General features: G+C 32.5%; 2 protein-coding genes across 2 annotated transcripts in view; both read right to left on the reverse strand.

Annotated features, from left to right (window-relative positions):
* The window catches only part of LOC104224977 (uncharacterized), a 92,165-nt gene extending 87,932 nt beyond the window's left edge, over positions 1-4,233 (reverse strand). Inside the window, exon 1 of the mRNA XM_009776716.2 lies at positions 2,729-4,233. Within this exon, the coding sequence (XP_009775018.2) occupies positions 2,729-4,067 (1,339 nt within the window). The 5' untranslated portion in view covers positions 4,068-4,233. The remainder of the gene's footprint in view (positions 1-2,728) is intronic.
* Positions 4,234-5,057: 824 nt separating this feature from the next.
* On the reverse strand, positions 5,058-6,786 carry LOC104224971 (beta-D-glucosyl crocetin beta-1,6-glucosyltransferase-like). Its single transcript, XM_009776709.2, has one exon. It carries the CDS (start codon positions 6,631-6,633, stop codon positions 5,266-5,268), a length of 1,368 nt encoding a protein of 455 aa, XP_009775011.1. The 5' UTR covers positions 6,634-6,786; the 3' UTR covers positions 5,058-5,265.
* Between the last annotated feature and the right edge of the window lie 3,585 nt (positions 6,787-10,371).

Below are 10,371 nucleotides of genomic sequence, written 5' to 3' on the forward strand. Positions count from 1 at the left end.
ACTTAATGACAACTGAATGCCCACTATTTTATGACACTAAATATTTTTGATGAATTTTAAAACCGATATCTTATTGTATTAATATATGGGAAAATATTATTGTGAAGGTGTAGTGTTAAAGCGAATTGAATTACTTGTTATATTGTTATTGCTACTCGGAATAGTGTCGGGTTAAGTTGAAGAATTGCATAATTTCATACGATATCTAAATTAATTTATTTTTTGAGATGTCAATTTTTTGGTATCGAATTGTCGAATATTTAGTGTACTCTATGTTTGCTTATATATATTACACTACATTTTAATATTATAATATGATACATAGTTATATTTTATGCTATTTGAATGAATAACAGAGTTTGGAGTAGGTCAGTCGATTAAATTACGGAATACATACAAAAAAAGGGTATTGCTTCTGATAATAACAAATAAAGTGGAGTCAGATGCTTAATAGAATTTCTAATATCTAATGTCTGATGCAAATTTTAAAGTAAGTGAATGGTTCAAGGCAAATATTTTATATTTTTGTATTTTGTTTTGTATAATCTCAAGGAAAATAGAGAACAAACAAATAAATTGTAATATTTAACTAATAAATAATCTATGAAAATGATGGACATACAAAATAGAGGATAAAGTCATTTTATTCAGCATAAAAATAAATACAAAATTCACATCACTTTCATTTTTCAAGGGATTGAAATGAAAGAGTTGCAAATAGGCACCCATTTATAAATGTATAAAAGTTATATAAAATGTAATAAGTTGGATTATGTATCTCAAGATCTTGTAATATATTTGATCCATTTACCAAATGACTGATCTTGATATTATATAAATAAGTTTTTCCTAATGAGAACAATTATACATGAACCACTGCATTTTTTATGATACGAGAATATACGACGGTATCATATCAGAACTTATTCTAAAAATCTCAATTAAAGCATTAATTCATATTAAAAGATACTATTTATCGCAAGTGGATGATATACAATTATGAATTTATAAAATCTAATGGTGACTTATTGTGGTTTCTCTTCTAAGACTAAAAATATTCATGGAACATTTGTTTATCTCAAATCAAAACAGATAGAAAAAAGAGATGTCATGTATTCCGTAAACCAAAATATCCAAGCTGGAGAAAAGGGTGGCTAAAAGAAGATCCTTTCTTTACCAATACATGACTATTATATTTATTAATTATGCTGAGTAAAGAAAAGAATTTTTCAACACATGCTGAAATTTTAACTTCTAACGAGTAATAAAGAGAAACACAATAGATATTACTGACCTCTTTTGAATTAATGTTTTTTTGGAGGACACCACTATTTGAATTATTAACTATTTAAAAGACAGAAAAACCAAAAATCCATTTGAATAAGAAGGAAAAACTGGCTTTTTACATATGTACGAATACATTAAAACTATTTTAACTTCAAAAAAGTTATCATAGAGAAATGTGTGAATACAATTTCAGCAAAAATAAGTAGAAGAAAAACGCATTTGTTTGCAAGACTAAGGGGAAAGTTTAAGTGATCTTTTTTAGATGCAAACAAATAAATGATTGTATTTTAAATAAATGAAAAAATTGAGAGATAAAAAACTAAAAAGGAATTTTAGCCGTTGGACCCAGTATAGCAAATTAAGAGACGAAATTAAATTATCAACACATGTCTGTGGAAAAAATATATACACTTTGTTACTGTCTACCAACTTTTGACCGATCAAAAAGTTTGATGAGGGTTAGACTCAAATTAGTATTTGTGAAGACGAAGACGATATACATTGCTTTAAAGTTTGAGATATAATAAGTATTTTAAGTACTTCAACTTTTCTTAAATACTAAAATATATCTACCGAAGAAAGAAGTTAATAAGCATTGATTCAGTTCTAAAAAATAGGTTATATTGAGTAGTAATAAGATATAGTAATACATTTTTCAAAAAAGATGAAAAGATTTTGTCAAGATTTATCTTTGAAATTAAAAAAAAACTTCTAGTAACAAAAATTATTTTCTTAAACTATAAACACTTTTGTGATCCGAATGGAAACTTCTCATAGTAGAAAATTTTGAAATGCATTTTTTCATAACTAATATGACATTGTAAAATAAAAAGGAAAAATAGAAGAATTTAAAATTTTAGATTAAGCTTAGTGGTTAAGTTGGGTCCGTGCTCAGCAGGGATCTAATGCCATTGCCTAATTAAGATCAAGTGGTAAAAGGTAATAAATATTTAATAAAAAGACATAACTCAACTAAACACAAAACAAGATAATCACACATTTTATTTGAATAAAAATTCCAAATATCTAAATAATTGTATTCCTCTATTTTCACTATGTTGGGCCCGGGTACAGCCCGGGCTACTCTCAACTAGTACAGAACATAAGTCGAAGCTATTGAGTCCAAATATACCGATAGCTTATTGACGAGATCCGCCCATATTTTTACCTTTGTATTTTTTAGAATGGAAGCAAAAGAGAAATGATTGAGATTTCATTACTTAGCTAGTGAGATGAACTTCTACACAAATCATATTTCATGATAGAATGTGAATAAAGGGAAAGGATAGCTTAAGGGCAGCATTCTATTTTTTTTCTCATTATTTCAATCTCAATATTTTGAACTTTTGTTACTGGAGTAACAAACATCACATTATTTTTATCTTAATACTATTCTTACAAAGTTGAATTAGCTCTTCAGCAGCTCCATCCATCTCTTCACCCCTTATAGATTTCAAATTCTTGCTAATATCTTTAACTTTGGTCCTCATATTTCCCCCTATTTTCCCACGTATAACACTTTCAAGAACTTGCGCGATTTCTTCTCTATGAATCTTGCTCTCATCATCTCTAACAATCTCAACCGCGACTCCCAATTCTACCATCAACCTAGTATTCATTGGCTGATCAAGATATATAGGCATGGCTATCATAGGAACCCCAAAATCTAAACACTTTATTACAGAACTCCAATCACAATAACTTATAAATCCACCAATACTTGTATGATTTAGAATTCTTGATTTTTGTTCCCATTTGTCCAAAACTTTTCCTCTTTCTCCAATTCTTTCGAGAAAACCTTGTGGTAGTACCTCTTCAAGATTTTGTTCTTCCCCCTTTGAAAATCTTACAACCCATATGAAATTAACATTACTAAACTCCAATCCAAAAGCTATCTCTTCCATATCTTCTTTTGTCAATAAATGCTCACTCCCAAAGTTGACAAAAACAGTGGAATTCTCATCTTTCTTTTCTAGCCAATGAATGAGCTCCACGTCATCGGCGTCATTAGTCATTGGATCTTTGATTGGTAGACCAACTGGAATAACCTTCCAATTGCTTAATTCAGAGAGATAATCTATATATTTGGCCTCTATAATTCTAGAGGTACTCATCAACATAAATTGCATACTTCCTTTAGCAAAAGGATCCACATCATCAGGATCTTTCTCTTTAGCAAATTTTGCACTCATTTCACCCCATTTAACAAGCTCACTTTCCTTAGGATAAATATCTGGGAAAGGGAATTCAACCTCTGGTTTTCTTAGTGAATTAAAGAAGTATGAAAATATAGCCGCACCACAAGTTATGAACTTGATTGATGGAATGTTGTGCTCATTCGCGACAACTTCAGCCCATTGAAGTAAAATATCATAAATTACCAAATCAGGTTTCAAATTTTCCAAGATTTTGGAGAAGTTTGGTTTGGAAAATTTCAAGGCCTTTTGAACAATGTGATCAAGATTTGGTGGAAGATCATTGGTTGTATGGCAATGAGGAGCTAAAAGTTGGGGCAATTTTGGTAAATGAAGCTCAACAATCTTAATTGAAGCCGAATATTTTTCTGGGATTTCTTTACCTATTGATTCAAGACTTATTGGCGTAGAGCATACGCGAATCAAGAATCCCTTGTCTGCGAGTTTCTTGGCTAAGTTTAGAAAAGGAGAGATATGTCCATATGCCAACCAGGGGAACATCAGTACCTTCAAATTAGTATTACGACGTTCTGTTACATTTGTACTCGTTAGAACTTTCTTCTTCTTCTTAAAGAAAATACTCATGTTTTTATCTTTAGAGTGAAAGAAGGATGAGAAAGCAGAGGTGGAATTGACTGGATTTATCAGAAACAAGAGAGAGTAGGACAAAAATAAAAAATGTGAAGTTTCCTGTGATTTCAATGTTTATATGTTGTTGATTTGGACTACTATTACAAAAGAAAAAAAAATGTTGTCGTCGATTTCAAGGCCAAGCTCATGAAAATGACTGGTTGTGTGATTATATTGTTCTTAGGATTTTCCATTAATGTAGATTTTTAGCTAAGTTTTACGGAGAGTGACTAGTTGCGCAAATGAGAGGCGGAGCTAGAGATCGAAGTACGGGTTACTTTTGGTCCAAACTCCGTATTTGTCTTATGATTAAATTATTAATTTAAAACTCAGCAACTTAAAAAGATTAAAATCTTGAACCCATAAACTTTAAATCCCGGCTCCACCTCTATGCACGACTGTTTGTTTAGCTATGTTTGAGAGCTGGATCCACTATATCTTGTTAAAAATATTACGACACTAATTCGGTTTTTCCAATATATTACAATAATATTCAAGACATATTACACAGATTTCCCCCCTACTGAAGAACTGGAGGAACTTGATAGTTAATTATACAATAAACAAATAATACTCCACTCCAATATTTGATAATGACTAGATTTTAATGACGGTTTAAAAGGCAGATTTTAGTCTTAACAAACTTTCTGGTCGAGTCTAAAGATGCATGCGATTGATTAAGGAATTGAGAATTCATATAGAAAATAATAATAATAATAATAATATATTCAGTGTTTTCCCAAAATATGGGGTTCGAGGAGAGTAATATGTATGCAGACCTTAGTCATACCTTGTGAAGGTAGAAAGACTGTTTTCGATAGACTCTCGGCTCAAAAAAAATATTTTTCACTAGGTTTAAATAAGAAAAAGTATTCATATCGAAAGCTAAACAAAATTATACTTTAAGAATGTGAATAATAGGATAAATTTATAGGTCGCATCCTATTTTTCTCACTATTTCAACCTCAAATATTTTGAAGATAACCAGACCTAACAGACAATTTTGTAAACTGAATTACAACATCACATTATTTGCACTAATTAACTACTAGTATATATTCTCACAAAGTTGAATTAGGATAAATTTAAGTTGGATCCTATATTTCTCGTTGTTTCAACCTCACTTACAAACAACTTTGTAAACTGAATTACATTATTTGCACTTATTACTATTCTTACAAAATTGAATTAGCTCTTCAGCAACTGCATCCATCTCTTCACCCCTTGTAGATTTCAATTTCTTGCTAACATGTTTAACTTTTGTCCTCAAATTTTCCCCTATTTTCCCAGCTATGACATTTTCAAGAACTTGCGCAATTTCTTCTCTATGAATCTTGCCATCATCATCTCTAACAATCTCAACCGCGACTCCTAGTTCTACCGTCAACCTAGCGTTCAGTGGTTGATCAAGATGCATAGGCATAGCTATAATAGGAACCCCAAAATCTACACTTTCCATTACAGAATTCCAACCACAATGACTTATAAATCCTCCGGTATTCGGATGATTGAGAATTCTTGGTTGTGGGGCCCATTTGTTCAAAACTTTTCCCCTCTTTCCAATTCTTTCAAGAAAACCTTGTGGTAGAGCATTTTCAAGATTTTGTTCTTCCCCTTTTGGAAATCTTACAACCCATATGAAATTAACATTACTAATCTCCAATCCAAAAGCTATCTCTTCCCTATCTTCTTTTGTCAAAAAATACTCACTTCCAAAAGAGACAAATACAGTTGAATTCTCATCTTTTTTTCCTAGCCAATCAAAAAGCTCCACGTCATCCGTGTCATTACCCATTGAATCTTGGACTGGTGGACCAACTGGAATAACATTCCAATTACTCAATTCAATAAAATAATCTATGTATTTTGCCTCTATAATTCTAGAGGTACTCATTAACATAATTTGCATATTTCCTTCAGTAAAAGGATCCACATCATCAGATTCTTTTTCTTTAGCTGATTTTGCCATCATTTCACCCAATTTTACTAACTCAATTTTCCTAAGATAAACAGCTGGGAAAGGGAATTCAACCTCAGGTTTTTTTACTAAGTTAAAAAAATATGAAAACACAGCTGCACCAGAAGTTAACAGCTTGACTGCTGGAATATTCTGTTCATTCGCTACGTCTTCCGCCCATTGCTGTAAAATATCATAAACTACCAAATCAGGTTTCAGATTTTCCAAGATTTTGGAGAAGTTTGGTTTGGACATTTTCAAGGCCTTTTGAAGGGTGTGATTGAGATGGGGTGGGAGACCATTAGTTGTATGGTAATGAGGAGGAAGTTCAGGCGATTCGGGTAAATGATATTCAATAAGCTGTATTGAAACAAAGTATTTTTCGGGTATTTTCTTAACTACAGATTTAAGATTGATAGGTGTAGAACAGAGGTAAATCAAGAATCCCTTGTCCGCGAGTTTCTTGGCTACGTTGAGAAATGGAGATATATGTCCATATGCTAACCATGGAAACATCAGTACCTTCAAATTACTGTTACCGCATTCTGTTACTTGTGTATCCATGTAAATTTGTGTGATGACTGGCTATTTGTGTAAAAATTTCCTTTTCTATAGAGTGAAAAAAGGATGAGAAATCAGAGATGGGCTATTTGTGGAGTAGTGGAATTGGCTGGTTTTATTAGGAAAAAAAGAGAGGTGAGGACAAAAGTAATAGCATGGGAAGTTTTCTGTGTTACGTTGTATATTGACAATTTGGAGTAAGCTTCTAGAAATATAAAACAAAATTCTCAACATTGATGTCAATGCTTAGTTAAAACATGAAAGTGATTGGTTGTATGACTGTTTCTTGGAAACTCGAATGTAAGATTTTTGGCCCAAGTTTTATGCAAAGTGACTAATTGTGTGACGGTTGGTTTGAAATTTCAAAGGTGGAATTTTAGCCAAGTTTTAGGAAGGTGACTATTTGTGTGATTTTAATTTCTAGGTAATTCTATTGATAGAAATTTGATAAAGAAAGGAAAAAGGATGTAGAATAAAAAAAAAAAGAAGAGGATATGTTCAGGGGTGGATTCAGAATTTCGGAAGATGCACTACTACAAAGAGGTGGATCCATATATAAATTTTACGTGTTCAATCTTTTTTTCTTACCATTGCATACTCCTTGTCAAAAATGGTGGGATCCATTGACTGTATGTAACATCCTAACATATACTAGTTTTAATGTTTTATTATATAAAGTTTTACGGTGATAGAAGAAGAATAGAAATTTCAATATGTTCGGCTTGAAAATTTTGAACAATAAACCAAACAAAAAAGTGTATTTATCACTTTCTCAAAAGAGTAGTTGTCTAATTTTTGAAGTGCGTATAGACTATTTTTGGCCATACAAGAAGCAAAATTTTCTTGAGTTGCCTTGAATTATTTGATTAGCTGAACTGCGGCATATTTCAAACCCATTAATTTCCCGTTTTCAAACTTTGAAAACATTCTTTTCCTTTTCCCTGAAAGAGGGTTAGAGTCCTATTTCTTTTAGCTTTACTGACTTTTTCAAATATTATATGTGTGGAAAATGAACATATATCGGGAAAAAAACTGATGTAGTATTTGTTTGGACATCCCATGTGCAGTAAAGTTCTTTAACTTTTTTCTTTGTCAAAATCTTGTTAAGCACAAGAAAAAAGAATATTCTCAGATCGAATGAATAAAATTCATAAAACCATCTGTATCTTCTAGAGACATCACTACGTATGTAGCCGCTGCCCACATAAATAATAAAAGATACATATTCTGAATCCAGTGGAACTTCCTAACCTATATTTTAGATTTAGTATGTGGAGGGTAGGTAAACATCAAATTTTTCTATAATAATATTGTATACGTTAAAAATCAGTCTAGGGTGAATTAGGAAACAACACGTGTCAATTAGTAGTGATTCAACCATGGTGAAACCAAATACAAACATGTGGCTGGATAAAATGTTGACGCCAGATACAAATTTGTGGTCAGATAAGAAGCAATTCAAGATATGATCGTTACAGAAGACCTCAAGATTCCTCCAGCTTATATTAGTCTTTGTTAGGCTTTATTACGCTTTATTATTCTTTATCACATTTTTATTACCTTTTATTGTAGCATTAATATCGGTGATTAATGGGGCATAATTGGTAGACCATATACCTCATGTCTCTAGTATAAATAGAGGCTTTCATTTTATTGTAAGAGATCAAGAAATACTGATAGCAAAAAACTAATATTCTTTATCTCAAGCTTTATTCAAGTGTTGTCAAGATTTTCAATTATTCTTAATCCCGACGGAAATATTCTAAACTCGGGCTTGTCTTTTCTGTAATTATCTTTATTTTAATCGATTTATTCTTGATTAATTTATTTTATCGGATCAATTTAATTTATGTGTCGATAAACCACGTTACAAATTTAAATGTACTATTTTACGGGTAAATATTTTGGCGCCCACCATGGGGCATAGACAATTATGGTATTATTTTGATCTGTTCATCTTTTACTAACATACTTTGAAGTTTTTCTGTTGTAAGCGTAAAACAGCTATGGCACCCAATGATGTCAATAACTCGCCCAATATTGGGACAAACAACAACAACAACGAGCCCATGGACAGTTTTTATGATGGAAATCAACAGGATGGTTCAACCAGTGAAACCCGTCTCGATGGGAATGAGTCAACTCCTAATCGGGTAGAAATAAATACTCTACATGAGAGGAGTCTTACCCCTGATGATATGGATGGTGAGCCGGTGGTTAATACTGCAAAAGTTTTAAAAGCACATCAAAGAAAAATCATGAATCATCTCTCAAGTCAGAACCGGATAATGACTTAGCTTCAACAAGCAATACCGGGGGCTTCAAATAATTCAAATGGTGGATTTCGAGTCTCTCTTGGCGTGCCAATTAGTCAAACACGGGAACCGAATACGTTACTTCAAGAAGAGAGTTTAAATCAAAATAATCAAGTATGCGGTGTAGCAGTAGATCTGAGAATGAAAACAACACAAACGATTCTTTCAAAGCCGAACTCATGAGATGTATAAGATAAATAAATTCTCGAATGGATTAAAATGCTAAAGAATTTCATGCCCGGATAGATCAGATCCCGGGAGCACCTGCGGTCCTAAAAGGCCCGGACTCAAAAAAGTATTTTCAGTTGCCGTTCAAACCCAGTGCGGCTCTGGAGTTGATTTGAAAGAGATTCAAGATTTAGGATATTCCAAAATACGTTGGAACATCGGATCCACAACAACACGTCACAACCTACACCATAATTGTGAAGGGAAATGATTTGGCTCCGCAAGAGATCGAATCAATTTTACTAAAGAAATTTAGCGAAATCCTAAAAAAGGAGTTTTAACATGGTATTCACTTTTACCTGGACACTCAATTGATTCTTTTGAGATGCTTGCATATTCTTTCTTTAAAGCTCACCTGGAGCGAGAAAAGTTTTAGCTAGGAAAACAGATATTTTCAAATCACTCAAGAAGGCTCAGAGTTGTTGTGAGAGTTCGTGATAAGGTTTCAAAAGGAACAAATGATGTTGTCGGCGGCACCAGAAGAATGGGAAGCAGAAGCATTTACCAAAGGTCTAAATCCCTTAATTTCCGATGCCTTAAGAAAGTTGAAGGAGAGTTTGTTGGAATTTCAAGCAACAACTTGAGCACATATTCATAATAGATACGAGTCAAAGATTCGCGTAGAAAATGATCATGAAATTACATCGACATCTTTTATAGGTTGGGATCAAGGTCAACTTAACTTTGATTGAAGACATTCCAAATACGGGTTTGAACCATATCGATTACCAAAGGAGGCGTGAACGTTCTCGTAATGAGTTGCCTGAAAATAACTAGAAACTTCCATGAACACTGGGGACTGTTGCATCAGAGCAGCAGAAAACCATAACAATAAGATCGGAAGCATCTAAAAATGGCTTTAGAACCGTCCGTACAATATACCAGAGATAGCCCGAACTGGCTCCAAAATAAAGAAAAGGTCTGGGGACTGTTAAATCAACCAAAAAAAAAACAAATTAAAGGAATCAGGATCCAGAACCGGCTAGACCCAATAAATGTAAGCCCGGTCGCAATTCTCTTGCAATGAATTTTTGTTTCTTTCCTATAAATTGTCGTATATGCAAAGTTATAAATATTTATGTACATTCAAGGAATGGAATGAATCAAAACTTGTACCTTCTAAAATATTCTCGTACATGTCTAAACAAAATCATTCTTGAAATTTTCTCATACTTAAAAGCAAAGAAGGATTATAAAT

This window comes from Nicotiana sylvestris, chromosome 5 (assembly GCF_000393655.2).
Source record: "Nicotiana sylvestris chromosome 5, ASM39365v2, whole genome shotgun sequence".
NCBI classification, from domain to species: domain Eukaryota; kingdom Viridiplantae; phylum Streptophyta; class Magnoliopsida; order Solanales; family Solanaceae; genus Nicotiana; species Nicotiana sylvestris.